Genomic DNA, 16,957 nt, shown 5'->3' with positions numbered 1-16,957 from the left:
CATATCCTTGTATTGTAATCCCATGGTATTGCTACATATTGTCGGTAAGGATCTGTGTAAGTTCGGTAACCTCTAGTGTTTGCTCGGTGTCCAGACCACATGTAGTTCTTTTGCTTAAACCAACACTTCTCAGTACTATGTCCATATCTATTGCAGTTTCTACAAAACCCTTTGAATTTTGCCTTCTGATAATTGTTAACAGACTTTGTCCTACATTGATTAGATGTGTGACCATATTTATTGCAATTGTAACAATAACCATTGGACTTAGTGACATTTGGTTGCTTACCTTTTCTGATTTGGCATATGTTGGCAGTGTGACCTTGATTTCCACAGTAGTTGCAAATAGGCTTCTTTCTTTTGATGTTATTCCTGTTTCCAGCTTGCTTTGATGATTCTCCTCTCTCGGTAGTATGAATTCCTTTCTCGGTAGAGTCTTTTCCTTTGTAACCGAGTCTTGCATCTCTGTTGGGTCTTCTTGTATTCAGTTGCTCATCCAACATCTTTGATGCTTCATAACTCTTCTTCAGTGTTTCTTTGGATTTCTTCTATGTTTCAAGTTCATCGGTCAACCTTGATACTTCAAGTCTAAATGCTTGGTTCTCATCATTCTTCAGAATTGCTTCATGATGTGCATAACCTAGTTGATCTGATAGGTTTTGTTGAATTCCAGTCAACCTTGTGATTTCATCATTCTTATCAGATACTAAGACTTCAAGTTGTTGTTTCTCTCTTTCTAGATCTCTTACTTTATCCTCAGTTGTTCTTAATGCATCTAGATTTTCAGTCATCTGTGTGCTAAAATGTTCATGTTCTCTTTTCATTACTTTTAGTTGATCAGCCAGTGCTTTGATCTTTTCTTTCAATATTCCAATCATTTCTTCAGATATATTGTTCTTAGATGATGTCTCAATTTGTTCCACTAACTCTTAAGAGTCCTGCAAATCATCAAATAATCTTCTTCTTACTTTCAAAGATTTTTGCATTTGCCTTTGCATGTCTGCAATCACTTGATTAGCATGATCTAGCTCTTCTTGCAGATACACACTCTTAGATTGTTTATAGCCTTCCATTGATAAGATCTTTCTCTTTAGGCAGTTAAACCCTTTTCCAAGATTCAAGCTCTGATACCAATTGTTAGGCCCAATATGGAAAGCTAATGTACTGAGAGGGGAGGGGTGAATCAGTACTCCAAAACATTTCTTCAACAATATCTTTACTGTTATGCATAAACCGAATAGTGCAGTAACATAAAGTAAAGCTAAAACAAATAGATAAAAACCATACATGATTCACTCCATAACACATATATTTTGGTTACATAGAAACTCTTGGTTAGAGAGAAAAACTGCGGTGGGAATGGCACCCACAACTTCACTACTGCAATAATAAAGAGTGCTCGGTTAGAGCTACATGTTTAGCTATTTCTGATAGCTTACCCTGTTAGGAGTAACAAGATCTATTAGATCTACCTTGCTAAAGGATTTTACAACACTTATTCTAAATGTTGCACCTAGTTAGAGGCTTTACAATTTATAGACTTGATTAGAGTCTTTTACCCTGTTAAAGGTTTCTCTTTCAACTTCACAATATTACAATAAAATCATTACAAATATCTGCAACTTTACATTTGAAATGTTATAGCAAATTCTATGTGCTCAGAATAGATTACCTTGCTTATAGCATACCTCAGTAACCCATATAGTAACTCGGTAAACCCTTCTTTTTACTCTGTTCTTTGATTGTTCTTTGAAAACCTTCTCGGTGACCTCTATGTCTCTATAACAGTCTTCTTACATTCATACATACACCCTTAACTAATGCTGTATAAATAGATCTCTTAAGACGGTGATCCAATTCATTGCTTCGATCTTACAAACACGATTTATAACCATGTAAAATATTTCATTGGTTAGATGACCTCGAAATCATACACAATCTTGTAGTGCAATTTCCAATGTGATAATGGTTAGATGTGCCTCGATCTTGTAACACGTTTTCATATGCATGTCCAGGTTTAATGAATCTCGTAACACGTTTCACTCGGTGTATATCAACTCGGTGTGTCATCTTTGCTGCTTGGTAGACATGAAAAGATACTTGGTAGACAGCTCGGTGTATACTGCATTCTGTGACTGCTTTCTTCTGTAACCGACTAGACTGTGCATACTGACTGAATATTTCGGTAATAGTAACTGACTAGAGTATATAGTATAACTTTGACATAAAACTAATGGCAATCTGATAAGTAGTAACAGAGAGTGAGAAAGAGAGATAATGAGAAAGGGAGAGAGGGAGGGGCGGGAGAGAGGGAGAGAATGGGAGAAAGAGAGGGAGAGAGTGAGAAAGAGAGATAATGAGAAAAGGAGAGAGGGAGGGGGAGGAGAGAGAGAGAGAGAGAGAGAGAGAGAGAGAGAGAGAGAGAGAGAGAGAGAGAGAGAGAGAGAGAGAGAGAGAGAGAGAGAGAGAGAGAGAGAGAGAGAGAGAGAGAGAGAGACTTAAGTGAAAAAGAGAAAGGGAGGGGAGAGGAGGGGAGGGGAGGGGGAGAGGGAGAGAATGGGAGAAAGATACACTTGACAGAGGAGAGTGAGATAGAGAGATAGAGGCAAAGAGGGAGAGAGACTTAAAAGAGAAAAAATGAGAGAGAAAGAGAGGGAAAGAGAGTTAGAGAGAGATATATAGAGAGAGCAAGAGAGGAAATCAAACAAAGAGAGGAAAAAAGAGTTAGTGGGAAAGAGAGAGAAAGAATGAAAGAGAGAGACACCTGAGAGAAGAGGAGAGATAGATAGATAAAGTTTTATAGAAAGAGACTTGATAGAGAGAAGGGGAGAGGCTTGAGATAAAGAAGAATGGAGCAAGAGGGGGAGAGAGAAAGAGAGATAGAGGGAAAGAAATACTTAACAAAGGAAGAGAAAGGGAGGGGGAGGGAGAGGGAGATAATGGGAGAGAGAGACACTGAAGAGAGGGGGACAGAGTGAGAGATAGAGATACTTGAGAGAGGGAGATAAAGAGAGATCCCAAGTGAAAGAGGGAAAGACAGGGATGGGCGAAAGAGAGAGAGAGGGTGAGGGAGATGGGAAAGAGAGGGAGAGATACCTGAGAGAGGGAAGGAAGTAGAGAGGGAGAGACCTAAGAGAGAGAAAGGTAGGGGTTAAGGAAGAGAGAGGGGGAATGCATGAAAGAGACGAGAGAGATAATGTTGATACGAGCATGCTGATTACTGAAATTTGATCAAGTCTGAAATTTATATGGATACTCAAAAAACTAGAATCTACATTATAACTCCTAGAGATTTGAAACCACTCTCAAACATCTTGACAATATATACATACAATATAACTTAAAGTATAAGAAATAAAAAAAACAAATAGAAATGTGATGTTATATTTTATGTATATATTCTAAGAGAGAGAACAATTTATGCATTCTAAGATGAAAAAATGCTATGAAATACATTTGGCGCATGCCAAATTTGGCATGCGCCAAATAAGATGCATTGGAAAACACCAAGCCCAAGGCTTGGATTTGATTTGCCTTGGGCATCCAACCCAAAGGCTTGGTCACCCTTCTTAGGCCTGAGACGTGTTTTCCCGCAAATATTGAGAATTTTCTAACTTTTTTGTTCGTGCTCTCCGTCAGGTTTGCACATGTTTCAATGTAATAAAAAACACACCATACAATCGTCAAGCTCTCTCTTATCTATCCAACCATATAATTCTTTTCACATTTTGATAATGTTAAGGTCTTCATCCATAATTTCTTTTGTTAGTGTGTCCGATTTTTGTCAAAAACCAACATGTCGTATTTTGGCCATATATTTTTACCTGTTTATCGAATTTTGAAATAAATTACACTTTTAGAAACTAGACTCCATTCTACACAATTTAAAAAAAAAATTTATTTATTTATTAGTTTTCACAAATTTTTTGGGGGGAGAACGCTCAAATTTCTTCTTTTTAGGATGTGTCAACTTCAGAAATTCATAAAAATTCAAATATTCATAAAAAAAATTAGCCGAAAAATCTGCATAAACTTCAATGTGGTAGCTACTTTCTCACTGGAGCGATTTGCAAAATTCTAAAAAAAAGTTGACATTTTAGGGGCACCATATTTCGTGCTATGTTATTTTTTTTTCCTGAAAAAACATGACCAATAAATGTGGTGCCCCTTTTTGAAACCCTTAATCTCCTCCATTTTCAAGAGAAATTAGTAGTTTAGAAAGTATATTTAGAGCACTTCAACTTTTGTTCTTGTTGCATCTTCAAATTTTGAGTGTACCTATCTTCATTTTCTCATCAAAGTTCAGGCTTTGCTGATTTTAGGAAAAAAAGTGGCATCTTAAGGCCCCTTTTTGGTCCCCCATCTTTGTGCACTTACCCATGTATTCCATACGTGAGTTTACTTAAGAAATGTGTATATAATGCAAATCATGTTATTGATAAGAAATATATTTCTATTGAACCTTCTTTTGAACTCAAAATTGAACCAAAAAGAATAATTGAAAAAAGATCTAGAACATTAACAAATAGAGTTATAGATGAAGAAAAAGTTGAATGGAGTCATTTTGGTGATAATAGTGGTACTTGGAAAAAAGTTGATCTTATTAGAATTCAATATCCACATTTGTTTAGCTAAAGATTATTATATCCATGTTTATGATGTAGAAACTCCTCATGCTACTAAGGGCATCAACTAAATTATAGGGGGATAATTGTTACAGGACTTTATCCTCATAAAACAATGCAAGGAAATTAATAAATATATATGTAATAAAGGAGGTTTATTTTGTAAAATTAGAATAAATAAAAAATATTATATTAGAATATTTGTTAAATTTTCACAGGATGATTTATTGTAATGTAATATTTGTTTAAAAGGGGTGTGAAAATTAGACACACCCTTTATTGGTGTATTAAACTCATGAAAAACTATTATGTAAAGAAGGAAAAAACAAGAAAATAAAAAGGAGCTATTAGAGACATTATAGGAACGTGATTTCAGGTTAGCAGGCTATGAGCATCGGAGAAGGGGGCACACAACATGCATTCAACCCAAGGTATAGTGTGCAATTGTGACTGTCTTGTATAGGGCTTGGGTATTTGCACTTGTGTTGAGCATTGTCCCTATGGAGCCAACACTAGTGTAGAGCGACATAGTGTGCTTATTCCTCCTAGACTACTCACAAATGGAAGAGGTTGAACTAGGGATCCATTCCAAACAATTTATTGGGTTTTTCTACACATATAAATAAAGATAAGTATAAAATTATTTATGAAAATTTCTAAATGATTAATAAATTTATTTTTTTATAATATTAATGGATGTAGCCCCCCTATGTTTCTATTTATTGATGAAAAATTTGTTTTTGATTAGGGGGATAAAACAAGTTTTGAAGGGACCCAAAACCCTATACAAATGGATTTTGTCGGGATTCGAAACCAGCCCTACGATTACATCATGAAGGTTGCAACCATAATACAATCCGGCTTAGAGAAACAACAATTCCAAGCCCTATAAACAACAAGAAAATAATTGAACATATTAAAGCTTTTAACATTCTCTTTCCTTCGATGCAGGTGCAAGAACCCTTCACCATCCTTAAGCTCCATAGGAGTTGTAGGAGAAAATATGAGAACTACCCTTAATATCCACCTCAATAGGATAAAAAGAGTAAAATCTAAACAAAGGGAAACAACATCCCCCTTACACCATCTCCCATCATCTCTAGCAAAACCAGTCACCACCTTAATAGGAACCAACTCCACCTCTATAGGAGAAATAAATAAGGACCCGACAAACATACGATGAAAATCAACACAACCCATCAACACACTCTCCACCTCAATAGGAGAAATAGGGGAAGGATCTAAGGTAAGGGCAGTATAAACTCCCTTGCGACAACTCCAAATCCTAGGAATAAAAGTATCCAAGATAACCTCTAGCCTTAAAACATGAAACCCAAAAGACATTTCACTCAAACAACACTCCACCTCAATAAGAGATACAAGAATAAAAACCAAAGTAAGCACACATTCATCCATCAATAGAAAAGTAGGAGGAGCATCCTAGAGAAAAAGGCATTAAATACCCCCAACTAAAAACAATCCAAAAAAACTACCCCTAAATACTTTGGGGGTCCATAGTCTTAGACAAAGGGAGATACACCAAAACTCCCCGATAACACTAAACATAGATCCAAGAAATCCAGGGAGCAACATCTCTCAACTGACACCACTAAAAAACAACTAAGGACAAAATGGGTATATTAGGAGATAGGAAAATAAAGTCATACCTAATGCAACAAAACTCATGCGTATGATAAATTTGGCCAGAACCAACCAAGGATCACCACAATCATAACCAACAATAGAGGAACTGGTACAAATAGCAACCATAACAACCTCCTTAGGGCAAAGGCAAAAGAAAAATCTCCCTTCTAGAAATGGGGAACACAAAGGGAAAGCAAGGAAAATTGGCCCAAAAGTAGTCAAAGCATAGACTCTAGACTCCATAGCGAGAATAACCCAAAGTGCCATGGTCTTTCCCCCACGTCTCACCCCAAGTGCAAGCAAAAAATTTGAAGTAGTCACACCATTACCCATAAAGAATAGGGTCAAAACCATAGACATCTCAAAAAACGTCCAAACTACAAAAGCCTTTGATCTCTTAGTCCTAGCAACCATCACACCAAGAGATGAAACAACACTAGCTACATTAGCCACCACCGAAGAAATAGACAAAACACCATAGCACCACCCAAAACTCTTGAAGAAACAAGGATCGACCAAGAAGAGGGTGTTGACCCCTTTCTCGTGTAGAGTCGGGCCAAAAATAACCTGACCTGCCAAAAATAACCTGACCTCCCCTATCTATGTCTTCCTCATCATTTCCTTTTTCATCTCCCTTGCCAACATAAACCCTACCTCTGCTCCTTCGACCTCCTCCTTCACTCTCTCACTCCATAGTTAATGCTATACTTATTTGCTATTTTCTTTTAAATTGAATGAGTTGAATCACTCCCACAATTAAATTTGGACATTTTACATCAATTTGTTGCATATTAAAAATTAGGAATTAATTGGGTTACAACTTCTATAATAACTTCAGGTGCAAATAACGATATACTTTTACTACTCTATTTAATATGCATTATTATTAATTTAATTTATCATTTCAAGTATTTTTTTTATCTGATAGGATAATAAATAGTCCAAGTGTCTATGTTCCTTTTAAGAGTCATATCTAACTTTTTTGGGATGATTTGGTCATGTTTAGGAGATCCTAGAAGTGCCTATAAAGTATATCAATAATAATTTTAGGTTAAGAAATAAGAAAAAGAATGAGTCTTAAACATGTTCATGAGTATGCACATTAAAATGAATGTATAAATGTCACATTTTTTTTAATTTTATGACAAGATGGACAACATCTACACCACAAATAACATGTAATTAAGACACACGCCAATCTAAATTTTGGGTGAACAAATATTTAGCAAATATACATTTGATAACTTTTCTTGCCACCAATATTTAATTTTTTTAACATAAGAATTAAAATCATTCTAACTTTTAATTATCAATGGTAAAATTTTGTAGAATGCCATACAACTCTTAATGATTGTTAAGATGCTAAGTTATTTTGAAATAAATTTATATTTATTGATATAAAATTTCTACTTGAAAAATTCTCAAGGAAAAAATGATATATTTTTTCATATGAAAAGATGTAGCAAAAATTTACATAATAAATACTTGTAACCTAGTTTGACCCATTTTAGACTAAAAATGAGGTCCTCCATTGTAGCCTCATAGACAAAGACGGGTTGAAGTCTAAAATGAAGTCCTCCATTGTAACCTCATAGGCAAAGATAGATTGAAACTTCAATCAATTATAGAAAACTAAATTTTGACTGAATCTGACAAATACTAGGTAGGTCCTTTATTTGATTTCCTAAATAGGGATAAGGTCCCCAATATATAGCCTTGCCGGTTAGGACATGTTAACTCAAGAGGTTTGATCAAATTAAGTGTACTAGATTTTTGAGTAAATTCGGCAAGTTCTGAATATTGATCTGACTTATTTACACCAATTGTCGTAATCTGGCGAAGGAAGTGAATTCAGAGGAAGCTCATTAAAACTTGTTTAATGCGTTTATGAGTTTAAAGCGAAGAAAAAATATGAGAAATTCACGTACGTGGCTTAACAATAGCATCTCATTTCCTTATCCAGTGATTCACCCTTCTCCGCTTATTTATTCATCCTGTTTTTCTTCTTTTCAAAATTTCAACGTGGGCCTTCAAAATCTAGGCGTAGATGAATGCAATTTAGATCAATCTTTACATGTTAGAAAATGATAACAATTCAATGGGCCTACGGGCCTTCGATGGGTATCTCTGCATTCAAAACAACGAAGGCGAAAGGTGAAAGTAACTATACTCAGAGAATGCGCTCGTTGCAAGCTTTGCCAGCTTCTGCAGCGGCACCTAAAAGGTACTGTATCGTTTTTTTATTAAAATTTTAATTTTGTTATTTTCTATATCATAAATTAAATGAAGTTTTTCTTTGTAATGCTTTTACTGAGAAACGGGTGTCATATGGATTGGGAATATCTGTTTTGAATTTATTTTGCAATATAAATAATGTAGTGTGTTCAGTTGGGAGTAGCTTTGTATTAAAGGTGGAACATTTGCCATGATGATGCCTCGAGTTCAAGCACCACTGGGTATGGCGTAGACAATAGAAAGGGAAACATCAAGGTGAGTGCAAATGCTAAGCAAAGTTTAAGGGAATAGATATCCCCGTGTTGATGACTTGCCCATGGAGGCCTAGTTCAATTGGCAGTATGCCTAGCTTATAGAGAGCTTCTCAAGGTTTAATCCCCACGAAGCACAGAAATAAGGGACAAGGTTACGTAGCAGCCCTACGCAATTTTGGTAGAATAAATACCTTTGACATCTTGGTTCTAAGCAGCAGGAAGGCTAAAATGATTCCCGTCTGCAGCCCATATCAGAGAGTTCGAAAAGCAGGCTTTTATAATAAAAGAGTAACGATGAATTGTTTGAAAGCTTCACATGCCCATGCGGCTTCTAAGCTGAAAGGTACTATTAGCCTGATGGATTGCTATGATGATGAATTGGTTTCAAGCTTCCCTTTGCATATGTTCCCAGCCTTAAGTAGCCTGTAATCCAAAGGGTACTCTGAGTTTGGTGGATTAATTGCCACAATGATGACCCAGGTTCAAGCCTAATAATGTTTCCTCATGGAAGTCGTTTCTTTGCATGCCTCTTAGTTTGAGGGAGCAACTGTCATAATGGAGACTGAGGTTCAAGACTCCAGCTAGCAATGCTCTCAGTTTGATAGAGCAGTTGCCACGACAATGACTCAGGTTCAAGATTTCAGCCAATAATGTTCCTCAATCAAAATGGCTTCTAAGCCAAATGGTAATCTTGGTTTGATGGATCTAATACTCCTCCAATCAAAGTGGGTTCTAAGTCAAATAATATCCTTAGCTTGACGGATCAATTGTACTCCGAGTTCGATGGTGCAATTGCTCCGGTTCAAGGCTCTTGCTAGTAGTGCTTGCCAATTGATGTAGTGTCTGTGCCAGATGGTCCTCTTAATTTGATGGAACAATCGGCACTCAAATTTTGATGTAGCAATTGCCATGACGGTGACTGAAATTCAAGCCTCTTATTGTTAGTACTCTCCTTGTTGAGGTAGCTTCTAAGAATTTGGCTCTCTTAGTTTGATGGAGCAATTGGTCCTTTTAGATTGATAGAGCCATTGCCATGAGCATGATCAATGTTCAAGCCTAGGGCTAGCAATGGTCTCTAGTGGAAGTGACTTCTAAGACATATTGTACTCTTAATTTGATGATGTAATTTGTCCTCAGAATTTTTTAAGTAATTGCCATGATGATGATGATTCAGGTTCAAGTGACCTGCGAGTAATGCTCCCCAATGAACTTGTGCCATTGGTATTTTGAGTTTGATGGAGCAATTAGTAGGATGATGCCAAATGGTTCTCTTAGTTTCAATAAGAAGAGGCTCTTTTTCAAAGAGTTATTAACTTGGAGTAATTTTATCATTATTTCTTTGGTTTAAACCTTTCTAGGCATGCTTCTCACATTATAGCAGTTGCAAATGGTTAGCTGGGATTCAATTAATACTGGGGTAGGTGCAAGTTCTAGGTGAATTTTTACGGAATGCATATTCATCAGAGTGACTTCTTACCTGGCACTTGCCCTTGGTGAAGCAATTTCTATGATGATGAATGGGGATTTAAACCTTCAATCCCACATTAAAATGATTGTGAATAATTAAAAGCAGGCCAACGTGGATAAGGCTGGGTGCAGGCCCTAGGTGAATTTTTCGATGGAGTAGATACCCTTGGGGTGTGGCTTCTAAGCTGAAAGGTATTTTAACCTAAATGAAAAAACACAAATAATTAAATGCTTAAATTGTTTGAGATTACAAACAATTTTCATTGATCAAATCACTCAAAAGTAAACAATAACCTTCTTAGTTCAAGAAAGTCCTTATGGATACAGTTTTCAAAGGAGTGGGACTGTGTTGTATTCCCAAAATTAGAAATCATGCCCTCTTTTATGCATTGGATAGGTTGCATTTTGCCCAGTCGAAATTGGAAACATACTAGGACCAAAGTACATTGGGAAGAATAAAGCCAACGCGAGCACCATAAGTAGAGGAATGCTATGAAAAGAATTATGGCATGATTGCACATCATTGGAGCAATAGACTATGTTCTCATGGTGAGGATGAACAACTGCGATGATGATGATCCAGATTCGAACTCTGCTGGGCTTGCTCTTCTGCTCATTATGGTACAGATTGGTTAAGTGGGTTGCTACCAAAGAGTCGACTCTGGATCTTTTTAATTACAAATACTGTATGCCCTTGCATACTAGGGATGGTCTCATTGTCTCATTATAATAGCCGATCACTATTCATGTTAATTGAGCTTTAGATATTCCAATAATGGGAAATTTTCCACAACATTACTGAAATGGATGTTAAGTTTATTAAGAGGTGAATATCATTTCCCTATGGATGCAAGAATAAGGTAAGAGCAGAGTTGATAGGTTTAGTGACATCCATAGCCATAAGAATTTGATTGTCTTTGTTGGCAATTATGCCTTCATGTTAACTTGTAATAAGGGTCCACTGATAATGAGGGATCACCACATCGAGATTCTATCTATCTATGGCCAACAGTAAAGTCTAGTGTCATCATGCCTATTGATGCAGTCATACTGGATTGGGTCATAATTGGTGTCATTCATTGGGCTTTTTTGGAAAAACTGGTCTTTGAAAATTCTGATTTTACTATTGAAAGAAACTGTATGCCACGGGAGAAAGATTGATATGGCAGTATATGGGAAGGATGAACTACAATAACCATTAGAAAAACCCTGAACATTTGAAAAAGAGATTACTTTTAACAAAATCTAAAGCTTGAAACATTTGGAATCAATAAATCTGGAGTTTTTCTTCATCATTGTTGGAAAAAACAAAGAACATATAATTATTGGAAGATTTGTCTCTATATGCATGATATTTGTCTGATCAAGCACTGGCATCTAAATCCAATCATTGACATTGTCACTATATTTGTTATTTGGTTCAACTCTGCATATTATTGAATCACAAGTCATTCAGTTGAACACTTAGATGCTTGAAGGAGTTGTGTATGAGAACAAGAAGATTATTTAGTTGGTCTTTTATATCTAAATGTCAAATGAGCGATAAAAAAGGAATTAAGGTTTTGATGATCAAGAAATGAAAGAGAGTCTAGGAATCAACAAAGATAGAGAAGTGTTTGATGAAAGAACAGCAAAATACAGGGACCAAGTAGACAAGATTCCCTAAATAATGTAAGTAGAGAGCTGAAAATATACTCTAAATAAATGAAGAATTTGGTTGAGCTTAGGGCTTATTTAAGAGAGTGACATAGAGATGAGAAAAAAATCCAAATCATATAAATGTTTAGTTTTTGATCAAGAGAAAATCAGGTTTTGAAGGAGCCTCAAAACCCTATATAAAAAACGCTGCCATAAAGATAAACCAAGCCAACCAGCAGCCAACTGTCAGCAAAAACTCAAAACAGAGACCTCAACCAGTTCAGACATATAAATGTCTAGTTACTTCAAAGCAATTTCAGACATTTTACAATTTGCAAGAAATCTTCTTGACTCAAAAAGGGGATTATTTGAGAAGAGAAAAGTTATAAGCAATCAGAATTGGGGAATTTAACTTAAAAACAGCCCTTGTGAAGCTGCTCTTCTACACTAATGATAAACATTGATTCAGATATACTAATCTGTTAGGTCATGATCAGAAACAAGAAGGATTAAGATAAATATGTTCACACACACATGTTCAAATACACATACACACATACATACATATAAAAGCACGCACATGCACATGCATGGATACATACATCTATGTTTATGAACTTCCTAATCATCCATACATGTACTAGATGGGTTCCCCATTGTTTAAAAATACTATAAGTTAAAAGCATGATTAGAAACATATTTAAAGACTCTCTCTGGACAACAATTAATGCTATACTTAGTGTTCTCATCTGCAATGCTAGCAGTTCAAATGCACTTCCATGCAAGAGATCAAAGATGTAATCTACTCTTCAAATAATGGTTGACATGCTTCGACTACATTGGCTTTTGCTTGTAATGGCACAACTTATCTTACCGAATTGTTTCATCGTTGTAGTTTGCAATGTTATTGTTGTGTGGGAAAGAATTTAAGTGGCTTAGATACCATTGTTGTGGATGGACGTGCCTGGAAAGTTGTAGATAACAAAAAAATATAGGTGAACACTTGGTTTTATTATATGGTGTTGTGACGTTTTCACACATCGCCCCATTGCAAATGGGACCCCTACTTTTTGCTTGTTAGCTTAGGTGTTTTAGTGTTTTGGTTTAGCTTGGCCATAGTTGTAGTCTTTAACTTTTGCTTGTGAGAAGGGTTTGTCTTGAACATCCAGGTTAGTGGTGTTGAGTATCCTTTAGAATGTCTTAAGATAGCAAAGTCTTGTCATTAGTTTGGTCAAGTCCGGAATTCATGAACAAATATCCCGGCCAAGGAGTGAAGGTGAAGTTGTAAAATCTTGTCAAAATTGCTATCAATTTCGTCATAGTTGTCAGAATGCAAGATTTTGTTAGGTATGGATAGAAGACTGAGAAATGGTAAGTTTGCTTGTAATTCTGTCAAGAATTGCAAGCACAATGCCTAAGGTCATGAACTTCAAGTCCGTATTTGTGTAGGACCTAGGTAGGGAACAAGTATGAAAATTTGACTAAGTCAAGAGTCAACCCTCTTATAGCATGTACAAAGTTGTACAAGAGCCTAGCATAGATCCACTCAAGGTAAATGAGGATGGAACTTAAAAATTACCCAAGTCTTGAATAAACCCCCTTGAGGTATGCATGAGCACAAAATTGTGCAAATGTACACCTTGAATCTGACTCTGTAATGTCCCCATTTTCATGAGGATTGGTCCGCAGAAGTGTTTGGCCTATCATTTGACCCTCGTAGGCCAAGGGGAGTGATCAGGGGGTCGACTTGGCAGATATTTGTGGTTTCATATTTTATGTCTACAAGATTTTATGGTGAGATAAGGAGATTACACGTATGTTGTGATGTGTGCACTTTAATTATAATGATAATATTTTAAAGTTGCAATTAAATTAATTAATGTGTAATAAAATAATAAAGTGTAATAAAAGGATATGAGTTTGTTAGAGAAGAATCTTCTAGAAGGAACCAATCGATTGGAGGAGAAAAGAATAAATAGAGGAGGTTGGTTCATTGTTCAATATTCATCATTGGTTATTTGATATCTTCTCTTGTGTAGACTTGTGGAGCCAAAGGTTTCTGCCGAAAACTCCCTATGATTTGCATAACTGAGGTGGTGAGAGATCCTCTGAGGGGTTGCAGCTGAGAGTGGGGGATAACTTCAGTCCTTCACATTGTGCTTAATGAGTTTCTTGTGCATCTCATGGTGGATATTTTATGGTATTTACAGACCATCCATATTCATCATATTTGTGCACTGATTTCTATTGGAAGGGTTAGGCGAATTTTCCTAGAAGACAAATTGAAGGAGAAAGTGGAAGGTTGCTGGGTTTGTTGCAGGTGTGAAACATATCGAGTTCCAACCTCCATTGCCACGATTTTGTTATCATCTTCTTGTCTAAGCATCAAAACCTTCATTTGAGGACAGCGCTTTCATTGGGGACATAAGGCGATTTATTTTAGCATGCATTGGAGGTGAATAAGTAAAGATTGCAAGGGTTAAACCAGATCTGAAGCAATTCGACCCACAGCCACCCAGACCACGATTTTTGCTTATATTGTCTTGTTCAAGCATCAAACCCATCATAGGAGGAGGGCGATATTATTTTGGGAGATCAACAATGAGGTTTAGTGATTGAAGGGTGACCGAATTGCTGCCAATTAATTGTTCATAATCTGCAGACCAGCAGCAGGGGCGATTTTGGGAGATAGTTCTTCTTGCATAGAGGAGGCTCCAAAGATTGGAATATTACTTGCTTCTTCAATCTCAGGCCTAGGTGATTTATACCAAGTTCATTTGGCATCATTATTTCCTAGTATTTCTCAGTTATATGTGTTGTCCTCATTTTTGTTTTAAAAAATGAAGGACCATTACATAAAATTTTTGTCAAAAAATGAATTTTTTTCTCTATGGCATGCTTCCTGAGGCAGAATTTCACCTAATCCTTGAACTGGCTTAATCCTCAGTCCATCCTTGAACCACGTTTCGAATTTTGTCACATTCTGGGTTTGTTTGCTATGTCTTTCCTTCAATTTCGGGTTTTTTCTCCCTGACTGCAAGTGGAAAATTTTCCTTGAATTGCAATTTTTAATGATTTCCTTTGTTTTGGTCTTTGTAGGGAAATTTTTGGCTAATTACAAGTGCACTTTATTGAAAAAAAGAACTTGTAACTTGCTTTTTATTTCCCCCTTGATGCTTTTTGGCTTTTTAAGTTATAATAGGGATTTTTATGGATAAGTTACAAGTTAACTTGTAATTCTTTTCTAAAACCCCTATTTTAATGTCTTTTGCTTGTAATAGGGATTTTAAACCCCTATTACATGTGTGCAAGTTATTAAAATTTGTTGTAGGGATTTTATTTTCCTTTTACAAGTAATTTGTAACTTGCACATCTCTCTCCAAAACATAATTTTGCCTAGAAATGAAAATAAAGTGACATTTAAAACTTGCTATTTTGCCCAAAAAACCTGATTTTCTCCATAAAGTGCAAATTGAGGAATTTTAAACTTGTAATTGCATTTCTAAAACCCAATTTTGCCTTGTGAAGAGAAAAGTGAGATTTTAAACATGTAATATGAACTCCAAAACTTGATTTTTACTATTACATGCAAAATCGAACTTGTTCTTTCTTCTCATAAACCCGACCAGCCAAGGAAAACGTTTTTGTTGGAAATTTGAAGCATTTTTTGTGGAGAATTTGTTGGGAGATGCAAGGCGTTTGGGATTCTTCCCTATTTTCATGCAATTGCAAACATCTTTCACGCCATTTGGGGGTTTTTGTTTGCCGATTTTCTGCTAAAACGCCTACCACGTGGTTCTTTCAATGCACATTTTGGGGGATCTAAACTCCATGAAGTTGCAATCTCCTAAGGCGTTTTTGCCTTTCATACCTAGGCGTTGAAGTTGAAGGGAGATTTGGCCACTTCTTGTGCCATTTTAATTGCATTTGGTGCCACGTTTTTTTTTTCTGCTTATGGCGTTTTAATAAAAACGTGGCTAGGGTTTCGGATTGCGGTTTATCTCTATTTAAGAGATATTCTTCCTTCTTTCAAAGATTGATCATCTTTTGAAGAGGCATTTTCAGATTGAAACGAGGTATGATTTCTTTTCTTTTCTTGTTTCATTTTCTTGTTTTCTTGTTTTCTTATTTTTCCTTTCTAGTTGTAGATTTGTATATATGTTGATTTTGCCCCAAAAATCGGTTTTGTGAGAGAGATTTTCCCCTTTGAAAAACAATTTTTGAATTGCATTGTTCTTCCCCATTTTTCCCTCTTTACTTGTATTCGGGATTTTAAATCCCGATTACAAGTTGGATGAAAATCATTGTTCTTCCCTTATGGTTAAAGAATTTAACCATTTTTGGTTGAAATTCCAAGTTGCAAAGATGAAAATACCCATCCTTCCAAAATCGGGTTTTTAGAACCGGATTGCATGTCCAAAGTTCTTCCCATTTTCATGAAAATGACATTCCCAAAATCTTCCCATTTTTATCCATCCATATCGCCTATATCCGTACTTTCCGTTCACGTCATTTCCCGCAAGCATAATTCTCATTTTTCACTCATTTCTCCATTTACCGTTTTGCAAGTATACTTGCATTCGGGTTTTAAAAATCCAATTACATGTATGCTCTTCCCAACTTGTATACTTGCAAAAATATCTCCAAGATCCAAAATTGGTCAAAGTCAAGATTCCCAGCATTCCCATTTATTTCCTATCTTTCTCTCACAAAATCGTGAAGTGCAGGGGTTAAAGTTCTTCCCATTTGAAGAAGGAAAAATTTTAGTTGCAGCTGATTATGATGTTGCTTTAACACTTTTAAGTCTTCATCGCAGTATACTAGGTTGTCCTTCAATGTTAGATTTGTCGTCATCTCCAATTCCAAAGAAGATGAAGTATAAATACGATAAGTTCCAAAATGAGGTTTCACCTTCTCAAGTTTCCTCTCCTTTGGATCGCATAAAAGATACAGAGATAGGGCATGTGGACATGTCAGAATTTGTCAAGAGGGTGGCAGATCCGCAGGATAGCAATATGCAGCGGCTGGCCATATCTATCACGCATCTTCTTTTCCAGTGGCTGCCCTAGAACCTGAATTTGTTCTCGCTTGCGC

General features: G+C 36.1%; 1 protein-coding gene across 6 annotated transcripts in view; it reads left to right on the top strand.

Moving 5' to 3' along the window:
* The first annotated feature begins 8,151 nt into the window (after positions 1-8,151).
* The window catches only part of LOC131039972 (protein PAM71, chloroplastic), a 185,426-nt gene continuing 176,620 nt past the window's right edge, over positions 8,152-16,957 (top strand). For 2 of the 6 annotated variants that reach the window (XR_009104740.2, XM_057972824.2), the window contains exon 1: positions 8,163-8,493. Coding sequence is in view for 4 of the 6 variants with exons in the window: in XM_057972824.2 (XP_057828807.1) it covers positions 8,354-8,493 (140 nt within the window). In the remaining 2 variants the exon portion in view is untranslated. Of the gene's footprint in view, positions 8,494-16,957 lie in introns of all 6 variants that reach the window. The other 4 variants (XM_057972828.2, XM_057972826.2, XM_057972825.2 and 1 more) reach the window with 4 other exon arrangements.

This window comes from Cryptomeria japonica, chromosome 9 (genome assembly GCF_030272615.1).
Source record: "Cryptomeria japonica chromosome 9, Sugi_1.0, whole genome shotgun sequence".
NCBI classification, from domain to species: domain Eukaryota; kingdom Viridiplantae; phylum Streptophyta; class Pinopsida; order Cupressales; family Cupressaceae; genus Cryptomeria; species Cryptomeria japonica.
This window is presented reverse-complemented; position numbering and strand designations above follow the sequence as displayed.